Source organism: Anguilla rostrata, chromosome 17, assembly GCF_018555375.3.
Source record: "Anguilla rostrata isolate EN2019 chromosome 17, ASM1855537v3, whole genome shotgun sequence".
In the NCBI taxonomy this organism is placed as follows: domain Eukaryota; kingdom Metazoa; phylum Chordata; class Actinopteri; order Anguilliformes; family Anguillidae; genus Anguilla; species Anguilla rostrata.
This window is the reverse complement of record NC_057949.1, coordinates 2,691,182-2,707,396: the sequence shown is the minus strand read 5'-3', so window position 1 is coordinate 2,707,396 and position 16,215 is coordinate 2,691,182. Positions and strand designations below refer to the sequence as shown.

Sequence of the window (16,215 nt, the reverse complement as noted above, 5' to 3'; positions counted from 1 at the left end):
ATTGAGGTTTAGACAGCCTGGATAAAAGAGGGCCCGCTTAATTGCTTAATTGCTTACACACAGACACCTTCTTGGAAAGTAAAACGATGTCTGGGTTAGTCAGTCAATTCAGCAGATTTTAGCTTGGAATATAACAAAAATCATCTAGTAGGCCTTTCTTTTTTTTTTTTCTTTTGATAGAGACCACATAAGGAATCGTATTCTGGTATCACGCAATCTTGACATTTGCAAGCACTCTTGTGTAAAAGCATGTTACGCTGCTACATTGCACTTTTGAAACAAGTCTGTAAAATAACTTCGAATAATTAAGGGAAATTAAATAGGACAATTTCCTTCGCTTTCACTAATTTGTTATTGCCCGCACGTGATAGAAGGCCCGGTGAACTATCGGACACATAACAGTGTCAAACAAAATCGTATTGTTCTTTCTCGTGCTCAGACTAAGACGAGAAAGAGAGAAAAAAGTTTACAGCAGTGTGAGAATGAACAGCGTAAACCACGGGCAACTAGATGCGATACCACGTCTAAAATTATTTAACTGCGTTCACGCCGAATGTGGAGCCAGGTTCACCAAGGAATGGCGTTTGAAAGAACACGAAACGGTCCATACTGGCGCGGTAAATTACATTTAATATATTTAATCGAAGGCCGAAAAAATGCACTTAATTCATCTTGATTTACCGCGACTATTGCTGTGGAGTTGATTTAATTAAGTGACATATAAAGTTTTTAGACTTTGCCTAAACGATTTGTCAGATTAAAAAGTTTTCCATATGACAGTGAAAACAGACTATATTGGCTTTACTATCGTTTGTTGTATGTTCGAGCTCAAATAAATTAAGTAATGATGGAAATTGGTTTCCATTCTGTATTGAGACTAATAATAGGGGCTAATAATATATTTGATATAATTTCGAGGTTGATGTCTATTATGACGCTCTTTAGACTGCCCGGGAATTAGCTATCCTACTGAGTCTTGATCCAAGGCAAAGTCCTTTTAATTGGTTGATTTGCCGTCAAATTAACTCCAACCCTGATTAAACTATGTGGAACACGATCGCATGCAGGAAGCAAAATATAACATAACAAGTCCGCGTGCCAGACATAAATTGTAGGCCTAAATAACTACTTCAGTATTATAGCGGCCACAAGGAGAAACCTGTTTTGGTTTTGTTGTCACCTTCACCGTCTCCGACCTGATTTCGCAATCAGCCTTGTGAAACTGCGAGGGAGTAATTTACGACTGGTAGGTCAGCTCCACTAGTGTAAGCCGTCCTAAATGTATGCGGTAACCGTAGGCATCAATTAAGCAGCCACGTCGGGGACGAAGATGATTATTGGTGCTTCCTAAACGAATTGCTCTATATATCATTCTTAATATAGACCACGATCGTGCGTATGACTGGACACTACGTTAATCAATGTGTTTAGTATGTAGCCGATTCATACTTCGTTTTAGTTGACTTTACCAATAGTGCCTTCGTATCCATCCATGCGCATCGCATTATTAAAGCAGTGCGATGTTGACACTAGTTTTTTGTGCTGCTTTAATCAGTATTTTTTACATGCAATTGGACTGTGTGCTAATAATCGCCGTTCAGCCGCCGCCTCTGTTTCCACACCAGCGACCCTTGCAGTGCCCCCAGACGGGTTGTGGCCGACGCTTTTCCCGCAGGTCTCACCTCAGCCGCCATAATTTAAGCCACTCCGGAGCGAAGCAGTTCAGGTAAATATTTCGATTTTCAAATGGTTATTATGGAATTTTTTATTAAAAACGGCAATTTGAATATATAAAGCACTCGTTGTTTCTACCAGGTGGGTTTACTATCTGGTGGCCAAATTTCTTAAAATTTACCTTATAAAATGGAAATTTAATTATTTGCAGCTGTAATAATTTTAAGTGGAACATTTTTTGCTTCTCCTCAGATGTACTCAGTCGGGTTGCCCCAGCAGCTTCTTTAGCGTTGGCAAACTGAAGAGGCATGTCTTGTATGCCCACGGTAACAAGGACACGTACTTCAAGGTTTGTTCAATAGAGGGAGCCAGATTACCATAATTTATACCTTGTCCATATCCGGCTCATAAGCGCAGTAACCCGTTCCTTTGATCATTTCCACCAATTAAACGCATCCCAGTGTATGATCTTTATAGCAGCATAAGCTGTAAAAATGATTTATGGTGTGATTGCCTTTGAACTCTCTCTACACACGTTCCTTATTGTCTGTCTTCTTTGAATGACTACACATAGCCTGTGGCAAATATTTTCCGGGGTAGTTTGCTGTTTTACTGTCAATCAGATACTGATGTTCACTTCTGCTTGACTTTTGTCTGTCTCCTCCCTGTTGGCTGTCCACTGTTCAGTGTCGTCACCCAGAATGCCATATAATGTTCCGGAAACGCAGGATGTACAAGATGCATCTGAAAGAACATGGCGTCTCTCCAAACTTCAGGTAGTTGTTGTGGCAGAACTGTGGCATCTATGGAAAAGCTGAAGGTTTTTATTGAGTGATACTGCTTTAAAGGCCTGGATATCTGAGGTTTTGCTCTTTTGGTTCTTATTCACCCAATCAGAACAGAGGTGTGATTAAATAGGCTTTAAAACCCTTTAATGCAGTCGTGCCTGTAGTCCTCTTCGGTTAGCTTAGCTGTGCTTAAAGCTGTTTTTCACCGTGCATCTGCTATAATAATTGCACCGCTAGGAACAAATGTACACAACCATACAGGAGCCATCTGGAAACTTTGGAATTGAACGTGGAATTAGATTTCATCCAACCATTATACACACTCAGGAGAAGACGTGTTGAGTGCCGAGTTTCCAAATAAAAGAATTATCAAATTAAAACGATCAAATAGGCAGACGGTATATAACCAAAATATCAGTTCCATAAAACAGACAAGAATCAGGTATTGGTAGAATATCAGAAAGCATCATCTCTAAACATAGTCACAATTAAAACTAACCAGACCATTAATGAGTGCTATAAATATGAAGCCCAGAATATGAAGCTTTTAGGTTTGTAAGTTATTCTAGGTTGATAGAGCACAATATCTAAAAGCAATCCATCCACGGTTTGTATTTACTGCTAGAACCAGTAGCAGAAGACAATCTTGAATACAGAGTCGGATGAGCTCTAAATCTCTATGTAAGAAGTGAAGCGAGATAAGATGGCGGCCTATGTAAAAGCTTTGAAAATGGAGAAATGAGTGGTGCTCTCTTCTCACATGGAGAGAAGGCCAGCCCAGATTTTGGTACAGTGATGTGCATCAAAATAAGAGTCACGAGTTATGAATCTAAGAACTGAGTGACAGGCAGCATCCAGAGGTCTGAAGTTGACGCACGCCTATATATAGCATCACCATAATGAAGGACTAAGAGAAAGATTGCAGCCACTGATGTGTTTACGGAATCTGGGAAAACCGGCCTTATTTGTATGCAGCTTCACTCTTAATTTGTTGTTCAGCGCTTTTAAGATGACCCTTAACTGAATGTTTTGCATGAAGCCTGATGCTGAGAGATTTATACTCAAAGTTGCACAGAGAGCGGTAATCTTCAAATTACTTTGATCAGATATTCATGTTTCGGAAAACGGCAGAAATTTGGTTTTGATTGCAATTAACACGAGCTTTAGACTAAAGCGCTCTCTGAAAACTCTTAAAAGCAAGTTGCAGGTGTTCCAGTAGCCAGAGAAGTTCTTCCGCACGGCTTAGGTTTGTTTCCTCGAGCCTTCAATACGCTCGGCTTTTGTGTAAATATTTGTTTTGTTTTCACCTGTCTCCCAGGTGTCTGGTGTGTAGTGTTAATGCCACTGATCTGTGACGGCTCTCCGGAAAATTGTAAGATGAAATATTAACGCGCTTGGAGGAGGGCGGGGGGAAACTGAGTCGGCATTTAGGACGCGCGCGAGAAGGGGCGTCTGGTTTTAGCGAATGAGCACGACCGGGGAGGCGAAACAAACGATGAATTTATGAATAGCCTGACTTTAGCTGAACTGATTTGCGGGGTGTTTCGCGTGCGCCCGACTTTTTCAGGTGTGTGAAGGAGGGCTGCGGGGCGGAGTTCGAGACCCGCGTGGCTCGCAGGGCTCACGAGAGAACCCACGCAGGTGAGACCCGGAAGGGCTCCGCCCCCCTAAACCTGTCTCTCAATCTGATTGGCTGGTTCTTGGGCGCCTTTGAATCTTTTCCTGATTGCTGCATCACTGTGTGGACGCGTGGCTGGGTAGCCGCTGAATGGGTTAGGAGTAACTCGGGGAACAGACCTGGGTCAAATACGTATTTGTTTTGGATTCAAATACTTTTCTGTGCTCTGTTGATCTTGCCTGGTGTAATTGAGCCTGCCAATATGACCAGAAGGTGGGGTTTTGCGCTTTTTGAGAGCATTTCATTGGTTCCAGTACACCAGACGAAATCAGTAAAGCGTAGAAAATTATTTGAATCCAAAACAAATGCGTGTTTGACCCAGGTCTTCTCATGGAGAAGGTAGCGCTACACTTATAGGTGTTAGGAAAAGCCCCACCTAAAACTAGACCCAATGCTCCGTGACCCTTTATAGCGGAGATACTGAAATCTAGCCCATGGGGGCCAGTAGTGCTGTTGCTTTCATTCTTTGCAATCAGGCATAATGTCCTCTCCCTCAGGTTGAGACATTTAGGGTCTGGAAATAACATCTCTGCTTGTGCAGTCAATTGAAGTCCATTATGCGTGGGCTGAAATTGCATTGCTCTTATGGTTGTCACTTGCACAGGAAGGAGTCTTTGCTCTCTGCTGAGACAGTGAAGTGTTTCAGGGCTGGTTGACCTACTATGGGTAGATGGTTGGGCTATAATCCTGTGCCCAACTGTCAATCAATCAAAGAAACCACCTTTCACTGATCCTGGGTCAGTTTGAGGAGCAGGGTACAAGAATTAATCTGTCCCTGTGTGAATTATACTGGTCAACGCTTGATGGAAATGAACAGCTTAAAGGCATGGGACCTGTGTCACAAAGCCTGAGTTAGCCAAATAACTGCACTGAGTAAAACCCTTAACCCTCCCAAATCTAGAACGTGGGCTGAAGTAAAAAGAGCTGTTACAAGTTTTATTTAATGCAGCTACCCAGCTAACTCAGTAACCGTGCTTTGTGATACAGGCTCCTGGTCTTTGGTTAGGCCAGCACTGATTACACTCTGGCTGATGACTTATTTGGATTATCGATTTCTTGCGGTGTAAGTAAACACTGTGGCACTTGGACCTACTCTTTTTGCGTGGGGGTGATGTGTCACGAGGGTGTTGTTGCATGAGGGCGATGTGTAATGTCTTGTGTATGGGCGTGTGGGTGTGTTGTTTTGTGAGTTAGGTCCTACATGTGGCTGCATGTGTTTCATATTGTGTGATGTCATGTGTATGTGACACGCGTGTTTTGTGTTGTGTGTGTGTGTGTGTGTACGTGATGTGCATTTTGCATTGTGTTTCTGTGTTTATGACTGCTGGGCACGTATTTGTTTATTTTTAATCTTTTTGTAATGCAGCAGCATTAGTGTCCCAGACAAACTTTACTACCCCCCAAAGGAAAATCTGTCTGACCTGACACTTGTGGGGGGCGGGGCTGTGAGGGAGGGAGGGAGGGATTGGGCTGTGGTCGTGTGCACCCTACTGCGCTGCTTCTCTCTCCCCAGGCTACTCCTGTCCTGTGATTGGCTGCCAGGTGGTGGAGCGCACCTGGGGGAGGATACGCAAGCACGCGCAGACGCATCCAGGTAACCGCGACAACCCGACCGACCTAACCGAATCGTGTCCCTGTAGGGTGTGGGGTCTGGACAGAGCTTGTAAACTGCAGTGCGTATTACGCGTTTATTATTCATTAAAGCTTAATGCGACCCTGTGCTTTATGCAAACTGTGGGATTCTCAAATGAAGGTAAAATACAAAATGGCGGAGGCTTTAAAAACTAACTCTAAGCATCCAGGCACACAGTGTTTCAAGAACCTAGGAGGAGATTCCAGTTAGACTGGCATCTGTTTGCGATAAAACGTTCCGATCGGAACATTTCTGAAATATACTTTGAATGTATTTTTGTCCCAGCCCATTTGCCCTTGTCACTGAAGAATATTCCAGGTGTTTTGCATATGAACGTACTGGTGACGGTGGGTATTTGGTTATTTATTCATGAAAAAACATGAGGCCACACGTCAAATGTATGTTCCAAACAAGTTTTGAAATGATAGATTTAACATTACCGACCTTCCTGCTAGAATCAACGTGAATTACTGTTCACATTTTAAATTTAACTAGCTTAATAAAAACGAATGGTGTACTAAGGCCTGTCCTTCAGTGTTCCGTGTGACTTGCAGACAGGGACATCCAGGAGACTGGATGAATGTTCAGTCTGGGAAAGAACAAATGTGTCCTAACTCCATGTTCCAGGAATGTACTGAAAACAAATGTTCTTGCTGGGAATGTGCCGAATTCAACTTTACGGCCCTTCTGGGTAGCTTTGACAGTTGTGCGCGATTTGTATTTTGTGTTTGAGTATCTCACACTGCACTCAGGCTCTAGGAGTTTGTATCACTGTTTGCGGTTCATGCTAACTTTCCTGAGCTAAATTTGGCTACTGTGCCTTGGCCTGCTGGTTATCCGGAGTTGGTGCCAGTGGGGATGGGATGATTCAGTTTCACAAGTACAGATTAAAACTAGAGAGAGTTCTCCTTTTCTTTTTTTTCTTTTTTTTTTCCAGTTTTTCAGCATGAAAAAGTGAAAGTCGGCATTGTGTCAGCTGCAAGGATCCAGTGCGAGCTTTGGTCCCCCGTTCCTCCCACAGTGGCTGAGTAATTTCCTGTTGGAGGAGGCATCATTTCCTGTTTGTGGCATGGAATGGCTGATGTAACCGTGACTCTTTCTGAGTGCCTTTGCAGAAATTGCAGTTCCAATGGGGTGTTTCAGTTATGTAGTGAAGTCAATCGCATAGTTGCAGACACTCAGATTGTTGGGGGTGGGGTCTCTGTTCGCCAAGCGATTATTAAATAACTCGTCCTGCTGTGTTGGGATGTCAGTTATGCAAATAGGGTTGTGCGTTCTCGTGTGAAGTCACAAATCGGTGTTGAACTCATCCTGGATAGGGTCACCACTTTCACTGCTTGTTGTCTTGTGTGTACTTCAGTTCTCTGCCAGCAAGATGGCCTTTTTGTCGAACCATGTCAATTATCCCAAGAGCACTGCCCAAGTTAACTACATTGATTGTAATTACCGCTAATTAAGCACAGATGATGATTGATAGCAATGTTAACGAGGGACGTTTGTGTTTAATTCAGTCTAATTCACTGCAGGCAGGTTAGTTTTTGTTTAAAGCAATGGGAAATACTCACTAAATATTTCCGCTGCATAACGTCTGACTTGCACAGAAAAAGGTAGTATTAATAATAGTTTGCAGCAGAGGTATTTTAAAATAATTATGAATTAACGAAGTGGTGAAGCTCGTGTGTAGAGTTCCAGTGAAAATTCAGGCTTGTAAACGGATGACATTTTAGCACGGTCAGCCGTTTTACAGTCTCTTCTGTCACCGATTGAGAGTGCTGCCTGAAAATATGACCACACGAAGAAACATTCTCTGTTGACAGAGAGAAGTGTTTTGTATTTTGAGTGAGATTTTAAAAAATTCACGTAAGTTGTATCCCCGAATTCACCCAGTGACATTACAGTTTGTAACAGCCCAACTAGCATCTACACTTCTTTTTTTGAACTGTGGAATTTAGTGCAGCGGGAGGGCTGTCACGTGGAGCCTGCACATTTGCTTGGGATCAAATTCTGGCGGTCTTTAGAAATTTGTGAGCTGGTTGACAGAAATGTGGCCTATTTCCGTAACTCGGGATGTGAATTTATTACGCCTAATTCGCTGCAGGTGCCATGTATCAGCAAGGAAGTCTCATGTGATGGATTTTCCTGGAACACATGCTGTGTGTAAAACTTAAATTGCCTGTTGTCTGTGATTATTACTTTCGGTTGGCTCTAATTTAGATTTTTATTCTTAAACGAGTCTCTCACTGCTTCTGGTTACACCCTCCCCCCAGCCCGCCCATCAGTGTTGGCTTAGGAAATGTACATTTAAAGGCTGTTACATAATGAGTATTGTACCTTATCGGGCCTGTGTTTTTGTAGTTGTTCCAATGACCTCCAGTATGCACTTATTGTACATCATCTTTGTTGCACGTCGCTCTGGATAAGAGCGTCTGCCAAATGCCTGTAATGTAATGTAATGTAATCTTGGATAAAAGCATCTGCCAAATAAATGCAATGTAATGTAAAGCTTGCTGCAGAATCTTTGCAGACTGTGTAATGAATGTAATGTTTGAGTAATGCAATTGTAATGAACTGTAGTGAAGCGTCACACCCCTGGAATGACCCCTCTGCTGTCGTGCCCCGCCCATCGTAGCTGTCGTGCCCCGCCCCCCCGGCGGCTGTTTGGCGGACGGCCGTGGCGTAGCGATGACGACGTCTCTCTCCTCCCCCCCCCAGCGTCCTACGCCTGCTCGCGGTGCCAGGCGAGCTTTGGGAGGCGGGAGGCCCTCCGTCGCCACCGGCGACGCCACGCCCTGCAGAAGCCCGTGCTGCTGTGTCCCCGGGAGGGCTGCCAGAGCTACTTCTCCACCACCTTCAACCTGCAGCACCACATCCGCAAGGCGCACCTGCAGCTGCTCAAACACCGCTGCGCCTACCCCGCCTGCGAGCGCGCCTTCGCCATGAGGGTGAGCGCTGGCCTACGCTGCACACTACGCCCCTGCACTGTGTGTGTACTGACCCTGCCCCTGTCCTGTGTGTGTACTGACCCTGCTGCTGCCCTGTGTGTGTACTGACCCCGCCCCTGCCCCTGCACTGTGTGTGTACTGACCCTGCCCCTGCACTGTGTGTGTACTGACCCCGCCCCTGCACTGTGTGTGTACTGACCCTGCTCCTGCCCTGTGTGTGTACTGACCCTGCCCCTGTACTGTGTGTGTACTGACCCTGCCCCTGTCCTGTGTGTGTACTGACCCCGCTCCTGCACTGTGTGTGTACTGACCCCACCCCTGCGCTGGTCCCACCCCTGTGCTTACCCTGCCCCTATGCTGTAACTACTGACCCCGCCCCTGCCCTGGTCCCACCCCTGCCCTTATGCTGTAACTACTGACCCCACCCCTGCGCTGGTCCATCTGTGCTTACACCCTGTCCCTATGCTGTAACTCTGACCCCACACCCTGTGCTGGTCCCACCCTGTGCTTACCCTGTCCCTATGTTGTAACTACTGACCCCACCCCTGTGCTGGTCCCACCCCTGTGCTTACCCTGCCCTATGCTGTAACTACTGACCCCACCCCTGTGCTTACCCTGTCCCTATGCTGTAACTACTGACCCCGCCCCTGTGCTGGTCCCACCCCTGTGCTTACCCTGTCCCTATGCTGTAACTACTGACCCCACCCCTGTGCTGGTCCCACCCCTGTGCTTACCCTGTCCCTATGCTGTAACTACTGACCCCACCCCTGCGCTGTGGGTGCATATTGTCTCCGCCCTTTGCAGTACTAGTGGAACGATGAAGCCAGATTTCACAGTCCGTTTATCTTCACGTTGTCAAGTTGAAGTTGGAACAGTTCATCCTGGAATCTTTTGAGGGCAGCGGGGGCAGTTTTGTGAAGGGCAGATGGCCCATAATGCACTCCTGTGTTATTGCCCTCTCTGCAGTTTCTACGGTTGCTCATTAGCTGCCGCAGTAATTAATGCTCTGTGTTCCTTAAGTGCAATTTACGTGCTGCTGAAAGTGGGCAATTACTGTAGGGAGAGGTTTTCAGCCGCGTTGATTGAGAGCTGCAGTGAAACTGACAACTGAGCGGTTTTATGATGATGGTGTCTGTTTAGGGCGAGCTCTCTTGCCTCCGGAAGTTTCCGGAAAATGTACAGCAGTGCTCAGAGTCCATCCCCTCTCACGCCAACGAAGGAGACGGGTCGCCGGGGTTGATGTCTCTCAAACGGTGTAATTCCGCAGCGCTAAGCCGAGTTCTAAATCAGCGACGGGGACACGATTATCACAGTTCTCACTGAAGTTCTTAATTTGCAATGGAACTTCCTGGATTAAGAGCTTGCCAGACGATACACTTCGACACAGAACAGTGTACAACTTAATTTACTCCCCCATTTAGCCCAGTCGGGGGTGTAGGAGTGAGTATGACATTGAGGGAGGGGGGGGGGGGGGCACATTTGCTCCTCAGCCCCTACCCCCGCATACCCCCACAAGAAATGTTATAGTTGGTGGAAAAGTTCATTGGTTCCACCAGACCAATCCGGACTTGTTGACGCCGCTCCCGCAGTATGCCTTTCAAAATAAAAGTACATGGCGAGTGTTTTTTTTTATTTCTTATTTGTTTTGGTACAATTATTGGGGAGGACACGTTTAATTGTTTCCTATATTGGGGCGGGACATGCCCCTCCCCATCCGCCCGCTGTTTCCTATGCCATTGAGCTCAGTTTTAAACTACAGGGCATCGTGTGTTGGAGGGGTGTTGGGCGTGCCTTGTATATATTTATTATTATTATTATTTATTTATTTTTTTTATTCTTTGTTTTTTTTTTTCCTTTTTCTGTTTTGTTCTGATTTGATTAGGTCTGTTTATTTTATGAATACCTCCTCTGCCCTTTTGTTCTATTTGTTTTTGTTTAAAAAAAAAAAACAAAGACTACAGGGCATCAGTCATCTGATGCTAAGGTCACACACGAACATAGCCGCCATTAAGCGTTTATCTGCGCCATTATTACTGTCATCATGCTACGTTTGTCTGCAGTTTTAGTCTCAGTCTGTCACAGTTCTGAATGCACACGCTGCTCTGTGGTGAATTTCCTTTTTTTCTGCAAAATGTGAAACTGCGAAACGCTCATCAGACTTAAGCCCTAAATACCTGCCGTTATCCATTTCCCATCTGTGTGCATGTGAAGCGGTGCGTCTCCAGGAAAAACCGCAGAACTGTCTGGCTTTTGACTGGTGGTTTTTGCTGCCCCCTGCAGGAGAGCCTGAACAGACACATGGTTCACCACGACCCGCACGGGGCCGGTTTGAAGGTAAGCGCGAGTCGCTCCACGTCCCTCCCGAACGACAGGCCCGAGGCGCTGGGGCAGAGGTGGAGCTGCTGCGTCATTTGCACTGTAAAAAATCGGCAGCCATTTTATCACAAATGAGTGAAGGATGAGGAGAAAGCAGATGACCTTGTGGCTTTCCAAGGGCACGAATGAACACCACTGCTGTACAAGCAGCTGAGGGTTGGAATGGAAACTTTGTGACCTGGCTGCAGCGTGTGTGTGTGGGGGGCGTTGTGCTTTGAGCAGCATTTTGAATCTCAGTGGTTTATGAATCCATTCAGTTTCTGTTGCATGGGAATTATATCATTTTTCAAGATGGCTGATTTAATGTATTTCTGAAGGTAGCTTTCCTTGAAGGTTCACAGGCGGGTTAAGTGTGCGAGCACATACACATTTGGACTGTGGTTGGTTTTAAAGCTGTTTGGGGAGCATGTAAGTAGTTTTTCCAGATTAATCGGGAAGTACTGATTTATCAGACCATAAATATCTTTCTGGGAGCCACTAGCATTTGGCTTTATTGCAGAACATCGTCGTCTCCTTGATGTGTGCGCTTATGACGTCCTCTGCCTCAGATGCAGACATTTTGGATCTGAAAATCATCATTTCCTGTTTTAATAAGGAAAAATGAGGAAACGGACCACGAGCAGTGTCACTTCTCCGGCACGTGCAGCTCCTTGGCTCCCTTCCTCCCTGTAGGCCAGCAGGACAAGGGCACAGCTTCTAAAAAAGCTTGTCCCATATTTATCGCACTGCCCTTGTGTTCAGATTTAGTCTTTGTTTGAACTGGGAAAGAAATTGAAACCGTCTGCTCCTGACAGGGTTGGATTATTGATCTGGTTTTTTTAATGGGAATATTCTGGAGAGCTTGTGTGGTGCAGTCTGTAGAGTGGCTGACTCGCGACCTCTACGCGAAGTCCCTGTCCCAGACAGGGCTTTAGTTTGTGGCCATGGCGTACTTGGTCTGTGATCTTAATCTGTAACCCTCTTTGCCTCCCCTGTTTGGAAAAAAATGCATAATGATGACTCCTATGGGGAACACCTGTAGGCCTTTCTCAAATTTATCCCGTGACTGGATAGGAGGCATAGTCCAGTTTTTAGTTTTATGCTCTCTATCAATAGACTACATTTGTCATTGACCTCCATTGTGGCTCAAAAAGTATCTCTTTAATAGTGATCCTCACCAGAGAGGAATAGGCTTCACCGAGAGTGACAACTTGACATGTGAAGACCCAGATGAATAGTCCAGAGAGTTACTCTGACATGCGCATCATATTCTGATTTAATTATCCTTATTCAACTTAGGGTCATATTCTGATTATCCCATTTACATGAATCATGAAAGGAATAACCCATATTCTTATTAAACCTTATCCTCAGTCTTATTCCTGTACACGTTCAGCTGAATATTCTGTTTGTGTCCTTGGGTCAGTGCTGAAGAATGGCGTCCTAGTTTTTCTTCCATTTGTATGAAGCATTTAAAATTCCCTGGGTGTGGACTGCTGGTATGGTTCTTTGCTTCTTTAAAATGAGGGTTATCAACATGAACTCACAGCATTCATTTCTAATGATTAATGCTTCAACTTAAACTGAATTAATCTCAATTTTCTTATTTTGGTTTAATCGCTGGAGTTGACAGCCTTACTTAGAATGCATTGCTTTCAGGGCCTTCCACCTGTGTGTAATTTATTCTGTGGTTTGAGAATAAATTGCACATCTTTCATTTTGCAGCCTAAAACAAATCAGTATTATGATGCTTTCTATTTATTTGACGATTCACTTTAAAAGGACAATAACATGATTGCAAACACTAATGTACATGTTAACGGTTAACTAGCTCGCTGACACCAAAGACTTCTTGTGAATTTGTACATGCATACACCATGTTTACAAGTTATCTTTTTGGATTATTCATATTCAGAATAAGGGCTTAACTGGGTTTTGCTTTTCTGAATAAGGTGTTTACCCGCCCTGTATCATAACTGGTGTACTTTAATTTTCCGAATACGATTTGAATAATGACGTGCACGTAAACGTAGCCGGTGGTGTTCTCCTGTGTGCATCCTGTACATCGCTCTGGATAAGAGTGCATGCCGAGTGATTGTAATGTAGTATCACCTGCTGGTTTTTCTCATTTGCGGACATCGTTTTCCGTTGACTTACATTTTAACTTCATTCACCATTGGCTTCCATTTTAACACGCGTTTGGTTTCACTGACCGTCTCCGGTCCTTCTCTGGTGCAACCGCAGAAGCGCTGGCGGTCCAGTAAGAAGTGGCAGAAGCGGCTGAAGGGCGGTCAGCAGCGCCCCCTGGTGGAGGAGGACCTGCGGCGCCTCTTCGCCCTGCGCCTGCGTTTCCCGCGCCGGGCCAAGGTGGAGGCCGACCTCTCGGGCCTCTTCAACGAGCGCAAGATCCCGCGCCCCGTCAGTCCCGAGGTCAACCTGCAGCAGCTCTTCAGCCTCAAAGCGCCCAGCAACCAGGCCCCCCCGGCCAAGGTTTAGAGGCAAACGGGCAGGGGACGGATACCCCAAAAATCCCTGAGAATATTTTTGAACTTTAATTTTCTTGACCCTTTTTTTGTTCCTATTTGGAATGGGCTTGACTGTTTGACAGCCTGAATTTAAGTCAAATTTTGTTGTACAAATGATAAGAGAAAGTGGGTATTTTTCTTTAAATGAGACCATAAGCCTTGTATGTTCTATGTGTGTTTTGTTGAATATACCCAATAAAGAGGGACATTGCCCCAAATAGCAATATACTGCAGGTTTTTATAATAACCCAAATATTTGTTGGCCCTAATATTGATGGATGTTGTTAAAACTGGGTGGGTTCTGGCCTCAGGGGAGTGGGGAGGGGGAGCTGAGGCTGGTTTGGTCGAGTCACAATTCACATGATTAACTGATCTACTACTGATCACATATTTAAGGCTAGACAATAGGAAATGTATTTGGCCAAATATTTTTACATTAAGACAAGTTCATTCGGAGTCTAAATGCTGTTTTGGGAGTGACCGTCATTCAGATGGTTCTTGTGTGTGAGAAAGCGCTTTACCTCTAGAGTGGCTGAGTTCACAAACCTGGATGCATGGTGGTTCCACTTGCCCTAACCCTCAGTCTTTACCTGACTTTAAGACCTGTCATTAAACTGCTTACATTTTGAAAGGGCCATCTGTTGAGCAGGTCATCTAGAATGGGTTTCTTTGTTTTGCAACACTTCTATGAAGATGTTTCATGACTGCTTTTTAGGGGTGGGATGGACGGGTAATCCCAAGCCCCCTCATTCTACATACCTGCACTGGTCTGTAAGCAGACTTTCAGCTCAATCCTGTCTGCTTTCACTGTTCATGTAACGTTTGAAGCTTTTGAGACCAGGAACTTGATATTCTGTCGGAGTACCTGAAGTACAAAAGGTCCAACACCATGAAATTGCATTATAGATATCGACTGAAGTTGTACAACAGTACTGCAGTTAGACATTCAGTTCATGCTTTGTGTCGACTCGAATGCATGAGCTGCAGTCCGATCTGACCAGAAAATAGACACTTTGGATTAGATACTTGTGCAGCAATGTGCTTCCAGTGGCCTGGCCCTCTTCAAATATCTCCTCAGTGAGTTATTTACTGTTAAAAAGCTGTGTAAATAATTGTGCTTCTATTCAGGACTTGTAGGACCATATAATGAGATGCTAGCGTACATATGCATTTAACTGTGTGCTGCGAATATCGAGTTGGCTGTGGTGCAAGCGGAAAATAACCAATCTGTTCATTCACACTGTGAATGGCCTTAATTACCACTGATTATCATTCACCGATGAGGCTCATAGGGTCCTCTTTATCTGGGTGGCCAGTGCTCAGCCAGCCGGTTTGGCCTTGTCTGTTCTATGAGAAATGCATCGTGCACAATTCCAGATTAAGAGTAAGCAGTTTATCCGTAACCTACATGTATGTTGCCGGGTGGCTTGCTTCACCAAAAGGCTGGTTTTTAGTGTTGTGAGGTCCCCTTTGATCTGGTATCAAATCCTGACTGTGCCACTGCCAACTGGATACCCGTATTGTCACCCAGGTAGTAGTCAAGGATGTCTGATCTCATGACGAGCGAGCTACTCCGCTCTATTGACCTGCGGTTGCCGTGCAGTGGCAGGGCACAAAATGGCCTCCGACACACTGACTGTGCAGCTGTGATGGTGGACATCAAAGGAAAATAATCAATGGCTGACAACAGGCTCCAGAAGAGAGTAGAAATTCCTGCGCTTGTATGAAATGATGGATGTTGCCATGTTGGGCATTGCCAAAGATATTTTAAAAATCTACAAAAGAAAAAGAAAAAAAGAATTTAAAAAATGCAAATAGAATGTGCAGGTGAAGTTAATCCCATAGGGTTTATAAGTAGTACTTCAGTCCTCCTCCAGCTAGAGGTCACAATAGCCTCTGTCCGGCCTCTTCTCAAACAATTATCCCATTTGCACCATGTCAGTATTCTGAGTTTATTGAGCACAGATGCTGATTGACAGCAATGTGTACAAGCAACACAGGATTCTGGGCATAAAAATAGCTTTTGGTCAAAATGATTATGTTGTTGGAGCCCGTTGATCTGGGGTTGGCTTGTTGAACATGCAGACACAAGGGAGAGTGGAAATGGGCAGTCATAAGCTTCACTTCAAGGGCTACATCATAGCACGTAGAGAAGAGCTGACATCATGGTATGTAGAGCAGTGACGACATTTTAGCATATTGAGAAGGGATTACATCCAGGGATGTTGAGAAGAGGTGACATTTTGGCACATTTATAAGTTATCAGATTCTGGCATGTAGCGACGAGCTCACATTTCAGCATATAGAGATGGGATTGCATGAACAGAAGAGATGTAGAAAAGGTTGCACAATGGCACATGGGTCTACAGCCCTGCTGCTGAAGTCCCACCCACCCCACCGCCCAACGTTTCTGGGTTTCAGCCTGCAGGATGGTGGAGTTTGGTGAATTGAAAAGGCTATCGTTGCGGCACTGTCTGATATTGCTCAATGCATGGCCGCCAAACCATAATGGGCGATCAGATCACTCATATTTTTACTTCCACTACATTTCCAATGGTATGTGGACACCTGAATATCGCACCCATATGTACTGAACATTTCATTCCAAAACCATGGGCAT

At 44.9% G+C, this 16,215-nt stretch overlaps 1 protein-coding gene across 4 annotated transcripts; it reads left to right on the top strand.

The window, feature by feature from the left end:
* The first annotated feature begins 56 nt into the window (after window positions 1-56).
* Window positions 57-13,819, top strand: LOC135243232 (P43 5S RNA-binding protein-like). 4 transcript variants are annotated; one of them, XM_064314906.1, is made up of 9 exons: window positions 57-617; window positions 1,626-1,726; window positions 1,927-2,023; window positions 2,362-2,450; window positions 4,030-4,103; window positions 5,654-5,734; window positions 8,486-8,715; window positions 10,927-11,049; window positions 13,315-13,819. In XM_064314906.1, the coding sequence occupies exons 1-9, from the start codon at window positions 483-485 to the stop codon at window positions 13,564-13,566; spliced, it is 1,182 nt and encodes a 393-aa protein (XP_064170976.1). In that variant the 5' UTR covers window positions 57-482; the 3' UTR covers window positions 13,567-13,819. The 4 variants fall into 4 exon arrangements, with proteins under 4 accessions (XP_064170976.1, XP_064170977.1, XP_064170975.1 ...); XM_064314907.1 differs by having other exon boundaries at window positions 1,602-1,726; window positions 10,996-11,049; XM_064314905.1 differs by having other exon boundaries at window positions 1,602-1,726.
* The last annotated feature ends 2,396 nt before the right edge of the window (window positions 13,820-16,215 follow it).

Bases quoted from the DNA above. Each gene is read 5' to 3' on its own strand.
- LOC135243232 (XM_064314905.1), top strand. From the start codon at position 483: ATGAACAGCGTAAACCACGGGCAACTAGATGCGATACCACGTCTAAAA. The intron at 5,735-8,485 runs GTAACCGCGACA...TCCCCCCCCCAG, and splicing joins GCACGCGCAGACGCATCCAG to CGTCCTACGCCTGCTCGCGG. The intron at 8,716-10,926 runs GTGAGCGCTGGC...GTGCATGTGAAG, and splicing joins AGCGCGCCTTCGCCATGAGG to CGGTGCGTCTCCAGGAAAAA.